A 26,485-nucleotide genomic window follows, 5' to 3' on the forward strand; every position below is an offset into this window, starting at 1 on the left:
AGGACAATCATAGGACTTAATAAGACAGCATGAGGTAAATACAATCTGTCTCCCCTCCCCTTTTTGTAGTTTATTCAAAAGGTAAACAAAAATCTCTTGCTGTCTCATATTAATAATTCATGGAAATCTCATTCAAAAAGAGAAAACTAAATTTTACCTCTGTATCAGTGTTTTTACCAATGCTAAAGGTAATTTTAATAAAACCTTATAAACAAATCCATCTAATATTAATCAGTTTGACCACAAGGTAAGAGTTCCATAAACCTTTTATAATCTTTTACCATTTTTTCTATTTCCTTTTTCTCAATTTTCTATATTCATTCAATTTTATCCATCATTTTTTTATTTCTTCAATTTAAAACAATCCTTAAAAAAACTCTAAACTAGACAAAATTACTTTCCCTTTAAGAAAAATCACATTCTTGTGCCTTCTTATAAACTTTTTTCTTTTTTTTAACCAAAAACACGTCCTACTTTCCTTATACACTTTGCGTATAGAATTGTTTCTCTTATATCTAGTAGTTTTAGTAACATACATTAATTACAGTGTTAATTCTTAACCCTTATTTTAGCAATGAACGTCGGGAGTAAGCAATTTTAATTATGTGGTGGGTACAGAGCCAACAGCAAAGGACAATGCCTGGAGCTAGGTCTCATCATGGCCTAAAGGCTCAAATCTAAAGACATAAGTTTATAATCATGTTAAGCAAGTATCAAAAGTACCATAGAAGCAACAGTTTTATGACCTTAAAACATCCAGCAGAGATAGTATCTAACTAATAGACCTAGGCCAGGGGTGAGGAACCTGTAATTTGTTCTGTAAAATTTGGATTCAGTCAAAAGGTCACCCTTAAGGATCTAGAAGGCCACATGTGTCTTCTAGGCCGCAGGTTCCCCACCCCTCACCTAGGCAAGAATGTTTACATTAAATTCTTGAGATGTTTTATTTTACCAACAATTTAAAAATTCTTTATTTATCAACAATTACTAAAAACTTGAACTTGAAAAGCATTTACTTAATTTATGAGTACTCATTTATTTTTACATTAATTTGGTACTATGTATAGACAATATGTTAGCAAACATATATATAGACATATACATACATGTAGACACAACACATAACATATACATGTACACACAAAGACTTTAGATTTTTGATTTTAGAATTTTAGTCATAAGACCAGTAAAACTTATTAGTTTAAAAGGACAGTTGAATTCAAACTATGTCTTTGTAAATGGAAAAGGTTAAAGTTTATCTGGAGAAGCCCTTACCAAGTTTTAGTGAAACGAGGTAGCAATTTGCAGAGAGAGAGAGAGAGAGAGAGAGAGAGAGAGAGAGAGAGAAAGAGAGAGAGCATGTGTGTACACATGCCCATTTAAGCCTTTTCAAGGAGTTTGGTTGTGCTAGAGGAAGATAAAAAAATACATGTCAAAGTAACCCAAAATCATAGGAATTTACCATAGGATTTTATAAGGAGACCAATTTCATTTAGATAGGTAGCTTTTAATTTAATCTGTTTTCCAACTGGACCCTTTAGCTCAGGGCGGAGCCTATGAAGGAACAGGGCCAACAACGTATTTGCAGTTTTTAGGGCCTAATAATTTAAACACATGAACAGCAGGCAGATCATTTAGACATTTAAAAACCAAGGATTTCACTGAAATCCTAGTCCCCCAAAAGAGGGAAATGCCATGGGAACTGGGCCGTGCCAACACTTTCACAGTATACTTCACTACAAGGACATTTTCCTAGATGTTTAAATCTTAGTCTTATCTAACACACAAAGAAAGGAATAACCCCATGTAATAATAAACATTTACTATAAACGACTACAGTCAGCCACCTGTAAGAGTGTAGAGCTCTACCGTGACATGCCAGCTGTTGTACACACCAGGGCCAAGTCCTTTTTGCAGGAATTTCCAGTGCCCTCAAAATCCAAAGCGATCAGGCCATGCAGTACGAGGGAGAGCAGAGGTTTAGACTTGCAAGGAGCTTGCCTATGACTCTGGGAACTGCACAAGGAAAGCAAAAGACCCTAAAAGGGGGTGAACGGTGGCTTCCTCTGAGTTTCCCGAAGGGTTTGAGTCATTAGAAATCCTCTCTAGATCTTTTCACGTGGTACTGAAATGGCAAAGGGGAAGAAAGAGTAGGGTGGAGTAGAAGTAAATGGGAGAGCAATTCTTTAAAAAAAGGAAACAGGGACCAAGCCCATAATTTAAAAAATTTTGGTTCAGTGAAAAAAGCTTTTTTTTTTTTTTTTTCTGAGACAGAGTCTCGCTCTGTTGCCCAGGCTAGAGTGCCGTGGTGTCAGCTAGCTCACAGCAACCTCAAACTCCTGGGCTCAAGCAATCCTTCTGCCTCAGCCTCCTGAGTAGCTGGGACTACAGGCATGCGCCACCATGCCCGGCTAATTTTTTCTATATATTTTTAGTTGTCCGATTAATTTCTTTCTATTTTTAGTAGAGACGGGGTCTCGCTCTTGCTCGAGCTGGTTTCGAACTCCTGAGCTCAAACGATCCACCCACTTCTGCCTCTCAGGGTGTTAGGATTACAGGCGTGAGCCACCGCGCCCAGCCTGAAAAAAAGATTTTTAAAAAGGATACAAAAGAGAAAAAGCAAAAAGGATATTTATCTATCTACCTATATCTTGAATATCAATTGTTAATTAAGATGACTTTTAACCATAGAACTCTTTTTTAAAAAATCCTTATAGATTCTTATTATCAGATTTTAGCTGGGATAAATAGCAGGCATTTCTGGCTTTTGAATTTTTTTAACCAAAGGTACCCTCTCAAGTGAAACTAATAAGCCTTAACCAAGTTTCTGACTTAACCAAGGATGCAAAGAGGTGAATGGGTACTCCAGAAAGTCAAAAGTTATACCAATCTCAAATCGATAGGGTCCCTTCACTGGGAATCCCATGTCGAGCCCGTGCTGCAGCGGTGAAAGCACAGAATTTTATCTATTAGACCACAAGGCAGAGTGGATTTTAACTTTGTTTCAGGTCAGTTTTTTGCTCTTTAATTTAGCCAAGAGAATCTTTAAGGCTAGCCATAACACTATTATGTATCTTTTAATTTGATCTTCCCATTAATTGTTTGGAATAAGAGATCTCTAAAATCTGTTTGTTTGTTTTTTTTTTAATTTAGGATACTAATTTAAAGGATCCATCTTCTGGCTATTGACAATTAGAATTTCCAGTGGTTTACTTATTCCAATAGTGACCCAATCCAATAACTTTTTTAGAAAAGAAGCAATCCCAAAGATCCCCCCACACTCCTAGAAATAGCCTAAGACAGCAAAAGACTCTTATTCCCACAGATAGATAAACATGGTATCTGCCTTTGGTGACCCATAAATTTCTGTGTGTGTATGGGGGGGGGTGCCAGTCACAGACCCATTAATCTGTGACACTGGGCAGGCCCTCCTGGGATTGGACTTTCCCAGCACTAACTAGGCAACAAGAGTTGAGATGACAAAAGCCACCTATAGATGAGACTTATGATGACACACCCTCCCAAGAGCTTGGCACATTTGGAACAAATATGAGGATCCCAGCCATTTTCAGACTGGCCACCTGACATGACCCAAAATCATGCCCCTGTATGGAAGAGACCAAGAAATAGTGCTCCCACTTAGTCATAAGCCAAACTTTCAAGGAAATAAAACAAGACAAGAGGGAACTTTATCTGGCATCCCTCTTTATGAACAACACAGAAAGACGAGAACAAAGGAAAAGACTATTTCTGGGAGAAAAGGGATCAAACAATTTGAATGTTTATACCATAAAGTGCCAAACAGTACCACTAAAATTGCTACAACCCAAGACTAGTCACACACAAATCTTTTTCACCAATTAATCAAAATTTTGCAGAGGAGACTGATTTTTACCATCAGCTCTATCAGATTACAGAGAGAGAGAGAGATTGAGAGAGAGAGAGAAAGAGAGAGAGAGACAGAGACAGAGACAGAGGCCAGGAACCTAGCTGGTAGGAAATTCCTACTCTTTTGCCAGCAGATCAGGTTTTGGATTCTCTTAACTGAAGCTTCCAGAAGAGTGGAGTTTTAATTATCTCTCTTGCTCTGCCAAACTGTGGGGGCCAAAGCCTTTGGTCCCCTGAGGTTCCTTAAAAAATCACGGACAAAAGGCGCATTGATTAATAGGAGAAAAGACATACAAATTTATTTAATGCATGTACATGGGAGCCTTCAGAATGAAGACCTAAACTCTCAGCGAGATGTAGAAGCTTATATACCATCTTGAGGTTACAGAGAGAATGGGGGCTTGGATCGTGGCAAAACAGATTATGGGAGGGGGGAGAAGAGAAATTCTGTTGAGGGGCAATAAATGATTACTAGAGAGTATGAATGGATGGGGAACAAAGATTAACTGGCAAATAATTCTCTTTGGTATTTGAACGAGTCTGAGAGAGACATTGTCTTGTAAAAGGGTCAATTCTGGTGTGGTTATATTTTTGGTCTTTTTTCTGCAGTAGATAATAAGATAACGGGGAAGGAAAGAAAAAAATTGTTCTCCTTGGTGGGTCTGAACTTCAGACAGATAAAGGAACTTCTGAGTATGACTTTATCCTATGCTTTGATGGGGAGAGGGAGGACACCAGAGGGACCTTAAGGCTTCTTCAGTCCAGCATGGGGTATTGGTTTCTGAGCCCCAATGTGGGTTTTTGAGTTTTAATACTGGAATTTCACAATGGGACAATTTTGAAGCAATTTGGTGGTCCCTATTAGCAGGAATTCATTAGCTTCTGATGACATAAGATTGCTATATTAATAGATACCAGAATATTCAACTTCTATAGGTTTACTCAGTTGTGAAATGAAACATCACTGCTGGCCACATATGCCATCAAGGATTATGTGAAAACAAATATTGGCCCATGGGTCATATTTTTATTTTATTGAAGCTCTCTGAAAACTGAATTTATGGCTTTGACAGGTCCAATTGCTATTTGATTAGAACTTTCATCCTTAAAATGTAGATGTGCTAAGGGAAATTCTCACTGTCTTTCATACCCATGAGGAAGTGCCAATAAAGCCAGAAGTCATCAGGCTGAGGTTTTTTTTTCATCTCTTCCTTGCATCCACAGATAAAGATCACAGATATCCACTAGTCTGTGGTTCCAAAGTACTAGCTTTTGGTTGAGAGTTTTTTTGTTTGCTTTGTTTCATTCCACCCTCCACCCCCACCCAGCATTTGCTAAGCAACCACCTACCTCTCTTTCAGAGCTCCTATCCATTTCTTGACACTGGGGTGAGTGTTTTTTGTGTTCAATCCTTTATAGAGTTCTGGTTCAGGAGTGATAATTCAATTCCATTTTTCCATCCCCCTTGGCAACCGTTTTTAGCAAGACCCTACCCTCTTTTTATCCTTTTGTTTCTTACGGATTGAGGAGGAGGGAAGAGAAGGCAGGAATGTTGAAGCATCTTTATAGATTGAAAAACCTCCTAGCTGTTAACTAAGAGCAACAGCCACTTCCATGGGTAAGTCAAAAGCAGGTTTCTGTTTATGCAGAGCTTTCTTCTGAAATATGCCTGTGGATGGTTAATTCTAAGGGGAGTTTCGGAGCTTTTCTTCCCATGCTAGAGGGCCTTCTTCTTATTGAAACTGACATAGATCTATACTTTATCCCTTTTGTAGTGGTTCTAAAAGTTGCCCCGTTAGCTTCTTTATTCTTTCTGCTAAAATATTCCCTTGATCATTCTGATTCAGTTATAGGAGTTATCTGTTCCTTCCCCCTTCCTTAGCCTTCTTCACTGAATCCAGAATGGTTTGATAAGAACCATGGTCATTCTAGTCTTATCTCTCTTAGGAGAAATAATTATATACTCTGCTTATAACTACCCCTTTATGGTGCTAGCGTACCTTTATCATTTTTTAGCATTTTCCTCAGCATAAAAGCATTCCTTTAAGATCCTTTCCTGAATTTCTGTATTATATTTCTTAATTATTGGCAATTAAAGCAGTTGAGAGACCTTTCAGAGTAATTACATCTTCTAATGTTTTTGCTGCCTTGAATATAATTCCCAAATACATTTTCTGTGAAACAGTCATACGTCCAAATGCTGTAAAATTTGTGGTTTCATTTCAGGATGCATTAGACGTAGCTATTTTGAGGCGGTAAATAATTGTGGTTGTCTTATTCAGTTGAAAATGGAATGACCATTAATTTAGAGATATTTCTCTACTCTCTCCTGAAATTACTAAAAAATGCAGTAGAGATAATTTTTCCCCTGTATAAAAACACAGGAGAGAAGCAATAACATTTAGAAATTTGTCTGATCTAAAGGAGACCCCAGAGCACTGAAATTCAATCTCATTGAGGTGGGAAGCCACGCAGCAACTCCATTTGCCCAGAGAAAGCCCCAGAAAAGCTCAAGAATTAAATTTATAGGGTACTTCTGAAAACAGGAGAGGAGGAGGCATTGAAAATACAAGCATTGGTTGAAAGTCTATTTAAGAGGTGGTTAGGGCTCCAGATCTTCTCCTTTATCCCCTACAGCAGGACAACTGTTCCTCCTTTACCCTGGCATAAAACTGAAAGTAAGAGTTGGAAGGGGATGGACCTGCAGGATCTGGACTAAGAGATACCATGCACAGTTCAGTATGGTACTATACGGAAAACATGGGATTGTGAAGATGGCTGCAATAACTCTCATATCCCTGTACGCATGTCCCTTTGCAGTGTGACTTTGCCTCTCCTCACATCAAGAAGTAAAGGATATTTTCCCACTTCATGAATCTGGACCAACTTAGTGACTTATTTTGACTAATAAATTTTGGCAGAAATGATGTATAAATTCTGGAGTCTAAGCCTCAGGGAGCCTTAGATTCCACTCTTACCCTACTGGAACTGTGGAGTTATCATGTGAGGAAACAAGGCTAGCAGTGTCTTTTAGGATGAGAGATAGTATAGAGAAAGAGGCCCAGCCAACAGCCAGCACCAACCACAGACTTGTTGTTGAGGCCATCTTGGATTATCAGCAGTAGTCAAGTGACCAGGTAACTGTAGTAACATGAATAACCCTAGGTGAGAACAGGAGAAAACCTGTCCAGCTGAACCAGTCCAATGTGCCATCCTATTGAAAGCAGTTGTTGTTTTAAGCTTCTAAATTTTGAAATGGTTTGTTTCCCAGAAATAGAGAATGCATACAAGAATTAAGTAAGCATTTGTGCCTTGAATTATGAGAACCATGGCCCTCTCCCAATACTCAGTTCCAGGTTTACCCCTTCCAGGTAGGAGATTGGAAAAATTTCCTTAGGGGAATATTATGAGCTATGGTGGGTTGAGTAGTGGCCCCAAAAGATATGTCCTTAGGGGTCTTTGCAGATGTAATTAAGGATATTGACCATCCTGAATTTAGGGTAGGCCCTAAATCCAAGGATGAGTGTTCTTTTTAAGAGATAGAAAATAAGAAATAAACACACAGAACAAGGCCATGGGAAGAGAGAGGCAGGGACTACAGTATGAAGCTTCAAGTCAAGGAATGCTAAGGGCTGTGAGCAGCCACAGAAGCTAGGAGAGAGGCATGGAACGGATTCTCCCTCAGAGTCTCCAGGGAAAACCAAATGTGCTGACACCTCGATTGTGGACTTCTGGCCTCTAGAACTACTGGAGAATATGTTTTTGTTGTTTTAAGCTACCAAGTTTATGGTAATTTGTTATAGAAGCTTTAGGAAACTAAGACACCAACCAAGGGGGGAGGGGATTATAAAGGTATTTATGTTAGAAATCTCCTAATAAAATAGTTCAGCCAGATATTTCTACATTGAAGCTCACTTGTCAGTAAGCTCTGCTCATGAATACAGAGTATTGAATCAATTTATAGACTTGATTTTTAAACAGACAATTTTAAAACTTGATTTCAAATAGCCAAGGCTTACCATACATTTGAGGAAAACTTCCACTCTAAAAAATGGAGTCTAAGGTGAACAAATAGAAATAAGAAATTTGGAGGAAGTAGAGGCAATGCAGGGAGAAGAAAACTTTTAAAACTGTCATTAATGGCATCAGAATAATAAAAAAATTATAGCCATGAAGCAGGAGCAGGTGCTATGAGAAAAAAGATTCAGAGGAGAAAAAAAGGAGCTCTTGAAAATTAAAAATATGAGACCAGAGAAATAAACTGAATAAAAAATGTAGAAGATAAAATTGAAAAAGTAGAACAAATAAAAAAGAAATAGGAAATACAAAAACATAAGAAAAAGTAGAAGGGAGTAAACTATCAAATAAGTAATACAAAAAAAGTATTAGCTCAGGATATTGACAGTGCCAAATGAGGGCCAAGCACAGTGAATGTAAAAGATCTACACAGAGGCAAATCATACAATTTCACAATGCCAGGGATAAAGTGAAACCCTAAAATCTTGTGGAAAGAGAAAACGAAACTAAACCAAACAAATGAACAAACAAAAACAGGTCCTGTGAAAAGGACTGGAATCAGAATGACATCAGACTTCTCAACAGCAACTCTGGAAGCCCGAGAACGTGGGATCTATGATTTCCAGGCTAGAATTTTCTGCTTTGCTATACCATCAGACAAATGTGTGTGTGGAATAAAACAAACACTCAAGGACACACACAAAAAAACACATGCAAGAAATAAATAATTTACTTTCTGTGTGCTCTTTCACAAGAGTGACAGAATAAAGTCAGGACAAAAGCTGTAGAACTCAAGCATCCTGAAAGAAGGAAGACCTTTATACGGAGAAAAACCGGAATTCATGGATTATCTGTTGCCTTTGGTTATGTGGAAAAAAAACCCTGAGAGACCATTACAGTCATTGGGAAGAATCTGTGATAGGTACATTAAAAATTAACCAAATTGGATGGGAATTGCAGCAATTATAAATCAGAAAAATGTTCTATAAGAAAATAAACACAATCATAGTGTAAAACAGACTCAGCAGTATTCAACATTTGCATAGTTGGGATAATTTAAACACCAGATATTTAATAAAAATTGTGGTATAACTATACTGGGAAGATGGGCAGAGGGAGAAAGCTTTGGGGCAGACCCCAAAGAGCTTCTCATTATATTAGCTGAACATCTAACATAATAAGAAATCAAAAGATAATTTTAAAGTATATAAAATAGAAAATAGCAGAATAAACATAATAATTAGAAATATAAAAACTATTTTAAAAGAACTATCTGGAAATATTGGCATTGTTGCCTTTGGGGAGTGATTCTAGGTATAAGAGGGGATTTCTGCTCTTAGTTATATACATCTTAGTTTTGACTTATTTAATTATGGATATGTTACTTTGATAAAAAATAAAAAGACTTTAGCATTACTAGAATTTTTTGCAAGTATATTTTAATTTTGTGTTTGCTGTTTTTTGGGAATCATAGCTATAAGAAACATAATTGTTTACTCCTTCTGACTTTGTGTTAAAATTTGCACTCACTGGGAAAGTTTTACTAGAAACCTTATAGGAAGTCTTGGATGAAAAGGTACTGTCAGAATATGGGTATTTTATAGATCCATGACTGGTTTCTGCCACTGCTACATCTCAAATGGATTGTCCTTTAGTGTGAGGACCAGTGAGTCTTTTCTGGATCAGATTAAGGAACTAGAGTAAACAAGGAAATGAGAACGGAGTCCAATCTTGAATAATGAATGAAGTCAAAATGTAATAGTTGATTTGAAAATTGCAAGAGTTCCAAAAGTTAAGAAAAGACTCAGGAGCTTCAGCTATATGGAAAAACCAATCAGTTTTAAAAGTAAGCATTTCAATTTTTCGGTAGAAATAAAGAAAAACACCCAGAGAATAGGTATAACATAAAAGAAAATACTTTGTAAAGTCAAGATGGTCCAAATTTGAACCTTGGCTCTAACTGTTATGGTGTTGTGACTTTGGTGGTGATATTTAACCTTTCTCAACATCGGTTATTTTATCTGTAAGATGTGAATAAAAATACTAAGTTTACGAGACTGTTGTGTGAACTATTTAAGATAATGTGTGTAAAAGCTCTTTACTGCACAGCATTGACAGCATCATATAAATGTAAAGCATCATTAAAATAAATAAAATTTTATCTTAAGTTTTTTTTTTTTTTAAGCACCAATTGTCTAGTATAGAAAGAATAATCCTCTGTGTTGAAGACAGCAAGTGGCTCAGATATTCGATAGCAAAACAAATCTTCAAATGAACTCCATGGGAAATAGGGTTAGAATAGGGAGAAATTGTTTCTATTTCACCCTATCAGCTATGTTAAATAGGAAGCAAAACGGGGAAAAAGGACAATAAAGAGCATTAACCTATGATGAACCTTCATTCACACAATGAACTTACTGTGTTATTGTGTTAAGTGAGGTCTGAAAAATTCAATTATGTAAAATGCAGAATTTTGCTCGTCAGAGGTTGATTAAATGTGAACAGGGATGGGGGAAGGTTAGGGGTCTGCTGACTTGTCATTTCAATTCTCATAATTATGGAGTTTTGCTGTCTTTCACTGAGTTAATCCTCAATATTTGAATTTTAGTAGGAAGTGGATTATTTCTTTCCCATTAATTCATATATGGTGCACAAAACTTTGTGAGCTTTGTGGAATGCTTACTAATATTTTTGCTAATTCAATGAATATTTTTCAAATATAATTTTTTTGTTATCACATTCTGCCTTGTATATTTTACTAGTAACATATTCCTTGCTCACCTGGAATTAGCTCCATGCCAGTTTGACAGGTTTTTTTATTTGTTTCTTTGTTTTTAGATCTCACGGGCTTCTATAGTCTACCTGAGTGCCAGTTTAAGGCCCCTACATCTCTGAACAAACGGCCTTATAAACCGAATAACTGCAAAGTGAACTTAGTCTTTGCATGGCACATAAAATGATTATCAATTTGATTCTTTTTCCTTTGTGAGAAATTATTTATCTTTTAGACTGCATGTGCTAAATCTCTCTAGCTCACAGCAGACAAATTAATGAGCTGCTCAAAGCCTGCTTGGGTTAATAGAGTTCCTTGGAGGTATTGTGGTTTTATTTATTTATGGTATTTACAGGTGGTGTCTGGTGAAATGGGCCTCTGAATAGAATAAGGATTATGAAACGTACTGAAAGGATGCAATGGCCATTATGCAAGTAGTTTGGGAAGAAAAGCATTGTGTGCTCTTTCAAACTGGCAAAAAGCAGCCATATAACAGAGCTTTTCCCCCTCCATTTAAATAGATTATTTAGAAAAATTAGATTTCACTAAAACATAAGTATTGAACCTAAGAGATAATGGAATCTTTGAGAAACTATAATTGAAATATGAAATACTGGCTCGCAAGATTAGCTTCTTCTGTCATTATTCATTAGTATTTTTAACTGAAAGTGTTAGATTGTGGGGCTAAATGGATTTTTGATCAAAACATCACATTCAGTATGTTGCTATTTAATTCAAGAAATTACTCCTACAGAGTTTACTTTTCCTAGTGATACTAAGCATGTAATGTTCATGCAGCAACCTTGAGACTGACTCAGTAATAATAGCATATACTGTTTTTTCTGTGCTACACAATGTTCTTACAAATATTAATTTATTTAATTCTCGTCATTCACCTATCAGATAGCCACAGAGATGATAAATGACTTATTTGAAGTCATGTCAGTAATAATATGATCCAGCTGATTTGAACATAAGCAATCTTGCTCCATAGTTCTCTGTTATGCTAGCTTTCACCTAGCTTTTTATTATTATTTTCTCTTGGTGACCTTTGTATTCCTGAAGCACCATGGCAGACTGCTCTGGTGGTTCACTGCAGAAGGTTTTATGTCTGTACACACACACACACACACACACACACACACACACATACTCACACACACGTAGATTTACCTAGACGTATTCTGTTTTCGTAGGGAATTGTTTTCTTTCTACATATGTTTATGATTAGCAAACTTTAGTGTTTGTGTAGAAAATATTAATTTTTGCAGATAGTTACTATCTTATAGTAAGTGGATTTTTGGCAATGGATTTGCATCAATTATTGATTTTACTTTATCGCTTTATGGAGAACATTTGTCTAATAGTTGAAGGGCTGTTTTCACTGATCAAATCTGAAAGATCCATAGGAAGATTGAAATCATGATCGTTCTCTAAGAATAAAGTAGCTGTGACACTAGCAACCCCAAACATTGCTCATTTAAGCACTTTGCACCATATCAAGAATGCTTTAAAAATCGGCACATGTCTTTTTAGTGTGAAGGAATATACCTCATGAAATTGCAGATACTCTACTAATGTTCTGTTTTGCTTAGATGAATAATGTGACAGCAGACTATTGTCTTGACATCATAAAGAAGTTTGAAGTTTCAGAAGAAAATAAGGTGAAAAATGTTCTCGGCATAGAAGGTAAAATAATCAATGTTCTTAATTTCCTATTTCTTGATTCAGTCTGTTAAGTTATTCCAGCAAAATTTTCAGGAAAAGAAATCAGATATCCATGGAATTACAGATAATTCAAATAAAACCCCTAACATCCACATATTTTCTTACAAAGCAAAGGCCATGATGTTGCTATCTCTCTTATTTTTGCAATGCCCTTGAGCATTTTCCACTTCAAGCAAGTCTACTTGATATCACTATGTGTAATAGATGCAAAGAAATATTTGGACTTTTCTCAAATGGCTAATTTTTGGAAATAGCCTCATCCCGATAATTTCATGTAGGGAAATTTGCTCCTAAAATAAGTAATCCGTGAAACTAGTGGTATAAATATAGCTACATGTATGTATATGCACTTAAAATATGTAGGAAAATAAATTGCAGGCCACCACCCAAGAGGTGGATCTCCCAGGCAAAACAGAGGATCTTAATGAAAGACCACTGGGGAACCCAGCTGCCCCCCAGGGCATGCAAAGCCATAGTTTATCTTACCATTTTTGATGGCCTCCCATTTCCCCCTGCTTCCAGGATCAATGTAGAGAAGGGGGTTTCAATACCATGTATTTACTTCCCGGGGTAGAGAGTAATTAAAATGAAGAGGAACAATTTAAAATCTTGCACCATTAAAAACCATTTTAAAAACAACCAGAGATGATAAAGTAACTTGGGCCTTATTTGTACTAAGAAATGAATCTTTTCCTTGTTAGGGCCCCAAAAGATGGAATTAAACATTATTTCTAAGTTATGGACATAAAGATTGGCATGAAGAAATTCTTAAGCCTCAGAGGATATTTACAGATATAGTTTTACCAAATGATTTTCAAAGACTTGGAACCATTTACCCTAATAATTATTCTGCTTAGGTACTTGTGAGTCATTCATGTATTTATTCATATATTAATGAGGGCCTCTTCAACCCAGCCATTATGTTTTGAAAGATTGTAGAAAAACTGATAGGGTTTTCTACATAATCTTTAAGTGGTATTTCAAAGTAATAAAATGTGCCAGCCATTAGCAGCATTTTTCCAAACCAATTTTGTTGTCATATGATCACACCTAGAATTTAGGCAGTGCTTAACTCTTAGTATGCTACCTTAGCTGTGGCATTGACTATACTGTTTTCAGATCAACTTAATGACCTATCAATTCCTGGTTGATCAGAGCACCTCTTGGTATAAATATGGCTTTAACAGAGCATTGGTCACCCATTAGGTCAGGCTTCATAAACATAGCTTGAGTTTAGTAATTACTAAATGGGACCCCCTCCCGCACCCAATCAAAATTCTTAAAAAGTCAATTTATTTTTCTCTAGGTTATGTTTCAAAGGCTATTCCCCAAAGTTATATTTTAGTTTTTTGACACTTGTCTATTTGACCTCAAGCAAGTCCCTCATTGCCCCAGTGTTCCCCACAAAGGCTGTGTTAAGAGTAAATAAGATAATGACTATGAACATTCTTTGATCTCTTTTGTCCCTGTCATTAAGTTCTTATGCTTTGAAAGCTGTAGTATGTCACTCTCCCTTTTTTCCAAAGGCTTCACGAACTTCATGCGTAGTCCTGCTTGTGACATATTTAACCCATTGCACCATGAAGTGTACCAAGACATGGATCAGCCACTCTGCAACTACTACATTGCTTCCTCCCACAACACATACCTGACTGGGGACCAGCTCCTTTCTCAGTCCAAAGTAGATATGTACGCACGAGTGCTACAAGAGGGCTGTCGCTGTGTGGAAGGTATGTGTGCTTTGTTTGAGCTCCAGAGTGTGTTGGTGAATGTGTCCTTTAATCAGTCATTCAAGTCTAATATAAATAATAGAGACCTAAAAAATGGTTTCACACTAATAAGAACTATTTCCTGCTCATCGTACATTCTTTTTTTTTTTTTTTTTTTGGAGACAGAGTCTTGCTCCGTTGTCCAGACTAGAGTGCAGTGGGATCAGCCTAGCTCACAGCAACCTCAAACTCCTGGGCTTAAGCAATCCTTCTGCCTCAGCCTCCCGAGTAGCTGGGACTACAGGCATTCGCCACCATGCCTGGCTAATTTTTTTCTATATATTTTTAGTTGTCCAGATAATTTCTTTCTATTTTTAGCAGAGACGGGGTCTCACTCTTGTTCAGGCTGGTCTTGAACTCCTGACCTCCAGCGATCCTCCCGCCTCGGTCTCCCAGAGTGCTAGGATTACAGGCGTGAGCCGCCATGCCGGGCAGTCCATTCTTAACTCACAATCCTCTCTGGCTCCTTATTTTACTGGCCAGTTGGGAGGCATAGAGATGTGTACTAGCACTTGGGAAGCATAACTTTAGTTGCTGAAAAATGTGATGAAAATTAAAGTCTTCCTAGAAAAATATTTTTAATTAAACAATGCAAAAATAGTTCAGGAGAGCTATTTGTTTTCAGGATTCTTCATGGTCTATCAATTAGTCAACATTTATTAAATTTCTAGTGGATCCTTGATGGTGAAGATACAGATGTAAGTAAGACATGGTTTCTGTATTCAAGGAGCTAACAGTCTAGTAGGAGGTATGGACATTAAAAAAAATCGTACAAGCTGGGTGTGGTGGTGTGCACCTGTAATCTCAGCTACTCGGGAGGCTGAGGTGGGAGGATCACTTGAACCCAGGAGTTTGAGGTAGCAGTGAGCTACAATTGTACCTGTGAATAGCTGTTGTGCTTTAGCCTGGGCAACATGCGAGATCCTGTCTCTAAAGTAAATAAATAGATAGTACAATGTGAGAATTCCACCAGTTGAATGATATACATGGTATGAAAGTGGTGGTATGGAGAATAAAGTGTGAGGTAAAATGTGAAGAGAAATCAGGTAGGCTGGGAAGGTAGCCTGGGGTCAGTTGTAAAGGGTCTGGAGTGCTGTGGTGAGGAATTTCAACTTCAGTTTTTGTTCATGAGGGGCCAGAGAAAGATTTTAGTATATATAGTGATATATACAGTTGTAGTATATAGATATATGTACTATATATAGCATTTAGTATATATATCTATATATAGTATATAGTATGTAGATATATATAGTTTTAGTATATATAGTGATATATACAGTTGTAGTATATAGATATATGTACTATATATAGCATTTAGTATATATATCTATATATAGTATATAGTATGTAGATATATATAGTTTTAGTATATATAGTGATATATGTAGTGATATATTTTGTATATATAGTATATATAGTGATATAATCAGACTTGCAGTTTAGAATGATCATTTAGGCAACAGTATGGGAAGATAATTTAAAAGAAAAAAATTTAGGAGTATGTGTTTGTGAAGGGAGAGGGGCGGTGAAACTGGAGCCAGGAGGATGGCGGGAATGCTATCACAGTGATTCCAAGGAAGGATTATAACAGCTTGAACTAAATGGGGAAAGAGAAATGATTATAAGAATACAGTATTAAAGAGGTAAACTTAATAAGACCTGGTAAGAGAAGTCAAGGATAAAAGGAATGACGGGAGAGCTGGAGTGGGTGAGGGTGCCACCACATGCTGTAGGGAATCTGAGAGGAAGAGCATGAATGAGTTCACTTTTCCACCTGCTAAGCTCATAGTGACTTTGTAACATTTAAGTGGGCGTCTTTATCTGTCATTTGAATAACTTAATGGAAGGGTCCAGGCAAGAGAAAGCTTCCAAAATGCTGAGCTTTGTATGTGGTACTTACAATCATGAAAGTATACAAGATCACTTACAGAGAGAAGTGAAAAAGAGGAGACCTGAGGATGTCAATGATCCAGCATTTGGGAGGCGGGAAGAGCAGGGGAAAACAGCAAGGACAACTAAGAAAAAGTGGTCACTTGGACCTAAGGGATGAAAATATCAGAAAGTAATGGCTGAAAATGTCACATGGAACAGAAAAGTAAAATGAAGACAGCTGGGAGGTGGTTGGTGACCTTTGCTGTGTAGTTTGGTGGCATGTTAGTGGGAAGGTGAGGGTAAACTGCTGTGGGTTGGTGACTGGGCATATTTCTAAATCAGAAGACTTGATGACACAGAGTCAGGGGTGGTTTTGAGACTTGGAAGAGGGGGAAATCATGCAGGTTTGTTTTTAGATGCAATGAAGGGGACAGGAGAATTTGAAAGTGCTTATGCCTGATAACCCCTTTTTTCTCAGGAAAGCAGGAGAGAGCATCATCCACTAAGTGTAGAGTGAGTGGAGGTTGGCTAGGGGGCTTAAGATAGCAAACTTTTGAAGAAGTCATCAGAGAATGGGAAAGGAGTTGACAAAATGAGGAAGACCCAGCTAATTTCAAAAAACATTCTTTAGTGATACAAAATCTGGATACTTAGACTCCCCCTAATCCCATCCCCAGTAGTACACATGTGCTTAGATATAAGAGTAGTGAAGGCATATTATGGAATTGATCTAAGGCTCTGGATTCCTAGGTCATATAAAGTATCTTCAGGGTGCTGGTGAGAGCTCTTGTAAGTAACTGTCACGGGGGCCATGGGTCTAAGAAAGGAAGTGAAGTGAATAAGGGTCTACAAAGGAGATTAAGAGACTAGAAGGCTTAAAGAAATAGAAAAATGCACATGCCAATGTCATCGCACTTACAAAAAATAAGAACAGAGAATTGTCATTGCAATGAGAGGTAGTTACAGGTGATGACAATATCCGGAGTATGTCATGGGTGAGCATGTTTGAAATAGAGTGGTGTAGGGATTATTGGCATTGAGGGGGTCAATGCCAAGGGTTTCAGTAGATTGCCACATGGACTTTTAACTCACAAAGGATGCAGACAGGGATAGATTGGAGATTAAAACTATAAACCAGATACTTAAGTACAAAAAGAATGCTACAGAAAAGGTACTTGGAAGATACCAGAAAGGTATAGCTGGATAGAGTGAGCTTCAAAAGAGGAGGCACTTTTTTTATGAGTGTAGAAGAATGATTCTTCAAAAGTAGCAATGAAGGCCTAGAGAATGCCTTCTGGTTCTGTGATGTACACAAAAGAACCTCTGTGGAGAAAAGAAGTAGCATCCTCCAAGGTAAGCTGGTGGTTAACCAAGATAAGGAGGTTGAGGGAGAATTCCGAAAAGAGTCCGAAGAGGAAATGGAATTTATAATGGAGTGGAGATGCCATGGAGCACAGGGGAATTGCTTTTTGGTGGGGGTGTGCCGTGAGTCAGCAGTGAGATAACTGGTTGTCCCAGGGGTGGTGGAGAGTATAGGCAAATGAATAAAACAGCAGGATTATGAGATAAGACTGGTTAACCGAAAGGACCTTTCTTTGTCTGATAGTTTATTGCTTAGTAATAAGCAATAAACTGATAGTTTATAGTTTAGTAATTTTCTGCTCCAAAAGTGACAATGACGTTATTAAGGCAAATCAACACATTTAAAAAATGGACAGGCATTAAACACTATCTACATGCAGAAACATTAGGACCACTACAAAATGGGTGCTCTGGAAATTTATGTTTTAAGGCAGTGTTTCTGCAGTAGTTGCAAAGAATATATACCAACAATAGTGACTAACAATTGAGTGGCTTAAGCAACTGAATAATGAAGATGGTCATAAAATATTAACATGAAGAAAAACCTTTCAAGGAATAAAAGGTCTTAACGTGACGTTCTGCTCTCAGCCATTATTCAGCCCTTTGTTGACTCAGTACTTAATAAGTTTTGCATGTCTGACTTGCAGAGAGTCCCTGGGCACACAGCCTCGTTGGATTCACACTGATGGCTGCTTATCATTTTAAAGGGTGACATTTCTGTGGAGGTCAAGTTTGAAAAATGACCTTTAGTAACCTAATGAAGTCATAGTCAACTCTATACAATGTTGCAATTTTGTTATTTCTGTCTTTTCTCTTCTATTTCTTTTGCTGTTCAGGTCCTTCAGATACCTAGGCATCTCTTTTTCCGTTTATCTGTCCAAAATCCAAGCCTAACCATGTTCCTATGATCAACTCCTTATACTGAATCAAAACTTGTAATCCTCTAGCTTTGTTCAGTGTATTAAGAAGGACAGTTACCTGATTAAGACAATTTATGATAAGGCACAAATGATTTTTAGTTGTAACTTTTTCAGTAGTCTTTTAATTCCAAAATAGGAGCTTTTAGAAATTATGTACAGAAGATGATATTGAATATGGGCCTTCTCTTATATCTTTTTCCTTCCTGTTTGCCAATGACCAATGTAATGGAAAGAAACTACTTGGTCCTCCATGTCTAAAAGATTGCTCGCTCTAGATACACCCACAAACTGAGACTATGCACAGCTATGATATAATTTTAAAGAACATGCAATCTGCTATGTGCTCCCAAATATCTCCCTGATTAGCTTGTATCAGTAAATTCCTCCCTAGTATTTGGCTTAAAGTTCTTACTATTAGAATAATCTGTAACTGAACAGCGAAAGTCAAATTGCTACTTCTAGAAAGTTCTTTTTGAGGGGAAGAATTGTATTTATCTTGAAGACTTGGTTGTCTTTGTATTTGACCTATTTCCTATTGGAAATTGTGGTTGTCACTTTGGATTTGAATGTGCTATAGGAAGGAAAAGAGGAACTACTATAATTTCAGCCCCTTTTGTGGGCCAAGTACCGGCTAAATATTTTCCATACATTCTCATTTAATTCTTACACCACCACCAAGGGAGATGGAATAATCTCTTAAGAGAAAACTTCAACTCAAGTGGGTAAATGGCTTAAGTTCCCTTGGCTAAGAAACTTAGAAGTTTGGATTCGAACCCAACTTGGTCTGACTCCCCAGCTCCACTGTTCTCCAGGAAACCTGTGTCCTTTTAGAGGAGCAAGCACTGAATGACATGACAGCCCTAAGAGTGATTGAATGGGGGCTATCAGATCATATAAGGATGGCTGGAGGAAGTAAAGAGCACAGCAGAGAGGGGAGGTTGGCTTTAAAAGGAAGAATATGCTTCATTCATGATTAAGCTTACCACCTAAATTTGGTGACATGATCTTTTGTGGTCTCCTAACAATTTCTGTTAGCCCTATGGTTTGAAGCTCTTAGTTTGCATTTACATCTTGAGCATGGAGACACCAATGCATGTACAGTAATCCCCTTTTATCCACAGTTTTGCTTTCCATGGTTTCCGTTACTCATGGTCGGCCATAGTCTGAAAATATTTAATGGAAAATTTCAGAAATAAATAACTCATAAGTTTAAAATTGTGCACCATTCTGAGTAGTGTGATAAAATCTTGTGCTATCCTGCTCTGTCTCTTCTTCATCATGAGAAGGGAGAGTACAGTACAATAAGATATTTAAAGAAAGAAAAAGAGACCATATTTATATAACATATTATAGTATATTATATAAATGTTCTATTTTACTATTGGTAATCTCTTACTGTGCCTAATTTATAAACTAAACTTTATTGTAGGTATGTATACATAGAGAAAAACATGGTATATATAAGGTTTGGTAGTCTCTGAAATTCCAGGCATCCACTAGGGGTCCCAAAACGTTTCCCCTGTGTATAAAGGGGGGAATACTGTATGCACAGTGGCATTTTATCTACCTTGGGTCCAGATGAAGTTGTTTTTATTCTTAAACAGTGGCAGTTAGAATTTAAAGAACCTTATTTATAGAATATAGCAGGTCATGGATTGAAAATTTCAGGACCCACAGCTGTCTGAGGCAGCTTTTGCTGAGTATACCACTTACGAGATGGAGACTAATGATTCTGGACAGTTTCTTCCTGCTGTTGTGACCTGAAGAATCTCTCCACTTTCAAGCTTGTACTTTAGTAATGTGATGTTTTCCATCTCCATTAGTTTAGCTGCAGTAATGTCCTCAGTCAGGATATATATAATGTCTTGGGGAAGACTAATAGGTCTTTTTCGGTGAGGTGGGCTTGTCAGCAAATCAAATTGGTAACATTTTTTACATGTCCTCTCATTCACTTTATTTTCATCCTGAGTTGCTTAATAAATATGGATGTTCTATCCAGTGGATTTTCATTCTCATAATGGAACCGATGTTGCATTGCTGTTGTAATCGGTTTACGACTTTTCCCGTTATCTCTGGGAGTGCCATCAGGGTGGAACGTCTTTAAGTTCCATTATGAAAAGCTGTCATGTTAGCTGCTTGGCCTTCAGAATGACCAACTCTTTGTTGGAGTTGCTTTGCTTTCTGGGGTCTCTAATGTATGACCTGATTGAAAAATGAGCCCTGGCTATTTTGTGCACAGGGGAGTTGGATAGAGGATTTCTACCTTGCCAACATTCCTATTATGACACTAGCCTTTACAGGAAACTTCACTGCCATTCGAACCTGGCCACGAATGCTACATATTAAGATGCCACCATCTGGGAATGTCATTATCTTCACTTCACAGACAAGTGATGAAATCAGAAATAAAAAGTCAACATTAGGAGAACATACCATCCTCAACTATGGATCTTCTGCTTGTGTTGTAAATATTAGCAAAAGAGTGCCTTCTTTCATGACTTATGTAGGTTGAAGAGGATTTTTATATGAGCATGCTAAACAAGTCAAGCATGGTATTGTCTTGTCTACTTTGCATTCTTTTGGAAAAGATAGTTCATTTATGAGGAACGCTGTTATGCCCTTTTTCCTCCAAGATGAGATTGTAAATCAGGGTAAAAAGTGTTGAAATTTTATATTATTTAAAGCATCTGTTCATTTTTTCCATTCTTATATACAGAGACAAATTAAAGAACGTTAAGTACATGGAAAAATATAGATGAAGCTTCTCTTCTGAGAAGATGTTGTAGATACATTTGGCATCATTGACAGACCAAAGGGATAGTATGACACTGTAGGATAGTATGACACTGTAGGATAGTATCCCCACTTTGGTTTACTCAATAGTGTCTTTTTCTTAAATGTCATTTCCAGTATTCCTGTGGTATTAACCTTAAGTGTTTTTTCTCCTTTTATTTTTTTCAATTCCTTCCCCCTAGGGATATTTGAACAGCCAATGTTTAATGGGTTAATACAGATAACTGTGTTAGGGTTCTCCAGAGAAACAGACCAAGAAGATATATGGAGAAAGTTTGAGATTGGTTGATTTTTTTTTTTTTTTTTTAAGAAATCGGCTCCCATGATTGTGGGTGTTGGCAAGTCTGAAATTTGTAGAGCAGGCCGGCAGGCTGGAGACTCAGGTTAGACTTGATGCTACAGTCTGGAGTACAAATTTCAAAGGGGCAACAGGCTGGAACTCAATCAAGCAGGGTTTCTATGTTGCAGTATTGAGAATTTCTCCTTCTATAGGAAATCTCAATCTTTTCAGGCCCTCAATGGATTGGTTGAGGTCTGCCCACATTATGGAGAGTAATCTGCTTTACTCAAAGTCTACTGATTTAAATATTAATCATACGTTAAAAAATATCTTGACAGCAACATATAGACTGGCATTTGACCAAACAACTGAGTATCAGCCTAGCCAGGCTGACATGAAAAATTAACCATCATAATCACATTATGATTATGGTGAACATTTTGAAAGTTTCAGAAGAATATGGTACTATATCACCTCTTGGGGTAATACACAAAGCACATATATAGAGAAAGTGCTACTAAAATAGAGAACAGCTGTGGTCCTGAACTATGTGGTCCTAGTTAAAGGCAGAGTTTCAACTGGCATCCCATTAGCCAAATTCAGCCTGCAGAATTGTTTATATTTGGCCCATATTGTATTTTAAAAAATGAATTAGTTGCCAATATTTAAAAATAGGGAAAATTCACAGCAATAAAATCTAGACTTTTTACTTTTCTCAGAAGATCTGGCAACCAGGGTTCTTATACCTTCTTAGCAATGATTAACACTGAGAAGTAGTTATCTCATTTAGACACACATTTCCTGTTGGGTTGCTGCATTGATTTATGTTAACTGCTGGGATCTTGTTGGTATTTGAGATTATGACCCCCTGCCATAAAGGAAAAAGAGATCCTGTGGGCTGACAAGGTTCTATGGAAGATTCTAGCTTAGCCTTGATTGGGACTTAGACAAGCAAAGTGAAAAGGGAATATTTCAGTTGACCTTCAAAGAAAGAAGCAAAGAGGCATGGAGGTGGGATTGTATGTGAGGACACTTGCCTAACTGCAAGAAGTCTGTGAGTTTGCGTAGAAGAGAAAATAAGGTTGACTTGTCAGACAGAAGCTAGGATATTAATTAAGGCAACAGTGTATTTTTAACAATTAAACCTCAAATTCTCTGTGCCCTAAAATAATGGACATTTATATCTTGTTTATGTGAAGTCCAAAGTGTTCCTAATGAGTGACTCTTTTAAGCAGTGATTCAAGGGTCCAGACTCTTTCCATCTTGTGGCTGTGCCATGACTTCTAAAGTCACAGCAGAAGAGGAAAGAGGATGAATGACTATGTAAGGCAGATTTCCACTGAGTAGAACTGGAAGTGGTGCATGTCCTTTCTGTCCACATTTCATTGGCAGCACCCTACCACAAGGGAAGGCGGGGCAGTGGGGTCTAGCTGTATTCCTGGGTGAAAGAAGAAACAGTCCCTAGCACAAGGGATAGGGGCATTGAGGTTAAGCAGGCAGGAGCTGCTGTATGTTGTAGGATATTTATTAATAACTATATAGCATATATTTACAGACTCCTTACTTCTACATGTTGGATGCTATGCTATGCACTGAGTAGCCTTTTGAGCAAAGGAGCAACATGGTAAAACCAGCGTTTTGAAAAATTAGCCCAGTGGAAGAGTATAAAAACAAGACAGGGCAAACTCTAAGTCAGGGAGGATGAGGAGGAGGCTGTTGTTTTTCTCCAGCTGAGAGCCAATGAGATTGGGTATATAGCAAAATTAATAGCATCTGTAACAATAACAGTATGTGCCATGCAGTGTTTGTTATAAGCCACTTTACATGTATTTAATCATCACTCAAATTTATGATATAAGTGCTATTACTCTTAATATTTTCCTTTTCTAGATGGGGAAAGCAAGGCTTCAAATGATTAAATCATTTGCCCATATTCATGTAAATCTTGGCAGGACCTGAGGATTTGAACTTAGGAAGTCAATGTTATTTTGTAACTACTGTAGAATTAATGAAATGAAAATACATCTAATGGAAACATGAGTTTAAGTGAACAATAATGAGAACTCTGTTATTGATTTGAGAAAAACACTATGCTTACTAAAAGACCTTGGTAACCTGAAGAAGAAGAAGGAGTGAAATCAGAGAAACAACCTGTTAAGAAATATCACTATACTTGGGCACACTTGATTAGATTTAGATAACTTCTAATGACAGTTTTTGGTAAATTCTAGGCTGCTTATGAATATGACATCTTTGTTAACCACACTCAAAAACAAATCATTTATTATCTTTAATTCTTTATTGTGATAAATATGCCAGAACACCCATTTCTCTGTCTCATGTTCTTATCATGATTGTAATAGGTATAATTTCAAATAATAAACTTAAAATAATATGTGCCTCATATTTCCAGAAATATTAATCAATACCAGAAACTTTGGGTTGTTGACATGAAGTTCTATTTTTGGCAGTTGACTGTTGGGATGGCCCAGATGGAGAGCCAGTAGTACACCATGGTTATACGCTCACTTCAAAAATTCTCTTCAGAGATGTTGTGGAAACCATCAACAAGCATGCCTTCGTGAAGAATGAGTGAGTATAGCAACACCTGGGAGCTCAGCTATATGTCTCCCACGTGGAGCACTGCCTGATAGAACGCGGCGACAGAACCACACACTCTTCCTGGGACTCCACATCTCCCTTTCTACCGCCCTAGTTCTCTCCTTTCTTCTCAGCAAAACATTGTGAACCAATAATATGGGCTCCATGTTAGCACTTTCCCATGCTCCATTGATTCCTAATCCCATTCTCTCTCAACTTACTGCCTTAAAGACATTCTTGCAAAGAGTGACTTCTAAATTTCTAAACCCAGGGTATAGAGTGTCCATGAAGTCTGGAAACACAGGTTACTACATATATAATTAATAGTTTTTCGATATTACATTACAATATAGTAAAGTGCTAATATCTTGCTGGATGTCCTATATATGCACAGAAGTGTGTGGTGTCCATGTTATTTAACCGCTCCTTGGCATTTGATAACGTTGAGTATTTCTGCCCCAGCACTTGCCTTTTTTGGCTTCCGTTATATCATTCTCTCCTCCATTGCTATCATTGCTTCTCAGTCTCCTTTTTTGGCCTGTGATCTTTTACTTCATTTCCTCACTCATTTAATGGTTACTATTTCCTAAAGTGTTACCCTTTGTCTACTTTTTGGATATTTATCGAATTATATGTCTAGCACTTTTTTCCTGAGTTCCAGACCTTTATAGGAAAATCCTCAGTAAGTAATCATCTGATGTCCCATAGGTGGAGGGAGCCACAACACTGAACAAAGAGGAGATTCCTGCCACCATAGGGCTCACACCCCAAATGCAGCGCCTCATTCTGCCAAGCTTCGTCTTGTCGCTCGCTCTGTTTCCTTTTATTTAGGAGCAACACTGTCTACCAGTGGCTTCAGCCAGAGTCATTCTAGAGTCAGGCAATGCTTGTCAGTTCTGCTTCCTGGATTATCCTTTGACTTCATTACCTTCTCTTTGTTTTCATTTCCCCTTTGGTTCATCCTTCACACTGGTGCTATGGTTTTCCTTCTGAACTATGAGCATAATGTTATAATTCTTGTCTTAAAGTCCGTCAAAAGCTCCCTGTAGCACACAGGCATATCACGCCTTTTGACGGCTGACCTCTCCCTTCCCTTCCAGTGCCTTCTCCCACCGTTGCTCCACAGAGACTTAGGATTCTGCCTTTCATGACTGTCCCTCAGCTTCCTCATTGAGCTCAGCTCCTTACCAATGCTCCACGCTCGTGTATGCTGTTCTCTCTGCCTGGGACACCCTTCCCCATTATTCCACCTGCCTGATTCTTGCTTATCCTACAAGACTGTTGAAGTATTGTCCCTCTGGCAACTGACTGATACCACCAGCTGATTTAAATCTTCTTTTTCTCTGTATTTAGCACCCTCAGCATAATTCCGTCATATCAGATAGCACCATCTTGCAATTGTTGATTTTTTGCCTTCTTTTAAATCTGTAAGATTTAGACTCATTGAAAATATGGAGCTACATCTTATTTATTTCTTATTTATTCTTTGTTGCCTAGAAGGTATTATACCTTCAATGTACCAGATATTCAAGAAAGGATTTTTGAATTAAAAGAAGCAAATTAAAATTATAATTATGTAAAATTAATTTTTTACAAGTTACTAGTAGCCTTTAAAATTTTTAATATTTGGTCTTCTTATTAATTAACCATGAGGTTAAAATGCTGTTCTAATAAAACACACTTGCTGCAAAGCAGGGTTAGTTTATGGTGTCTTCCATGTGAAGAATCTTGAGTACTGAATTCTGATGGGTCTTCACAACCCTAATTTCTACCCGTCTTCATCAAACTGTTGAAGTAAGTTTGCCTTTGTTTCCCAATATACGAAGTAGGATGTGGAGAAGACGTGCTGCCTTTGTGCCTTGGAGGATCCTCTAGTGACTTGACAGTTTGCTTCAAGTTTAGAAACATTTAGAAGAAAAGCACTTCAAGTTAAAACAGTCATTAAGCTTGTTTAGTACATTTTTAAAGTTTGGTTTTTTTCTTTCTTACATTTTAGTTGCATCTTTATATCAGGGTTTTTCAACCTTGACAATATTGATATTTTGGGCCAGATAATTTTTTGTATTAGAGAATGGTCTTGGATTTATAGGCTGGTCAGCAGCATCCTTAGCTTCTACTCACTAACTGGCGGTAGTACCCCCTGAATTATGACCATGAAAAATGTCTTCAGACGTTGACAAATGTCCCTTGTTGGGGGTGGAGGGGAATTGCCCCCTCTCCGGTCGAGAAACATAGCTTTACACTAAGCATCATTAGACACTGAGAGGCTTTATTTTTTTTTTTTATTTCAGGGTATTGTGAGGGTACAAACATTATAAATGGTTACAATTTATATCTTTGCCTCACCCAAGCGAGGGTTAGAGGCATGCCCTTCCCCCCTACAAGCTCCCCGTGTCCTTTAGTTGCAGGTTTACCCTCCCATCCTCCTAATCCCTGGAGGGTATTACTGCCATGTGAGCACCCTAGTGTTCATCAGTTA

At 37.5% G+C, this 26,485-nt stretch overlaps 1 protein-coding gene across 2 annotated transcripts in view; it reads left to right on the forward strand.

Annotated features, from left to right (window-relative positions):
* The window catches only part of PLCH1 (phospholipase C, eta 1), a 97,092-nt gene that overhangs the window by 19,302 nt on the left and 51,305 nt on the right, over positions 1-26,485 (forward strand). For both annotated transcript variants that reach the window (XM_012642869.1, XM_012642870.1), the window contains exons 5-7: positions 12,274-12,367; positions 13,933-14,136; positions 23,877-23,997. In XM_012642869.1, the coding sequence (XP_012498323.1) occupies positions 12,274-12,367; positions 13,933-14,136; positions 23,877-23,997 (419 nt within the window). The remainder of the gene's footprint in view (positions 1-12,273; positions 12,368-13,932; positions 14,137-23,876; positions 23,998-26,485) is intronic.

This window comes from Propithecus coquereli, unplaced genomic scaffold (genome assembly GCF_000956105.1).
Source record: "Propithecus coquereli isolate 6110/MARCELLA unplaced genomic scaffold, Pcoq_1.0 Scaffold19, whole genome shotgun sequence".
Taxonomy (NCBI): domain Eukaryota; kingdom Metazoa; phylum Chordata; class Mammalia; order Primates; family Indriidae; genus Propithecus; species Propithecus coquereli.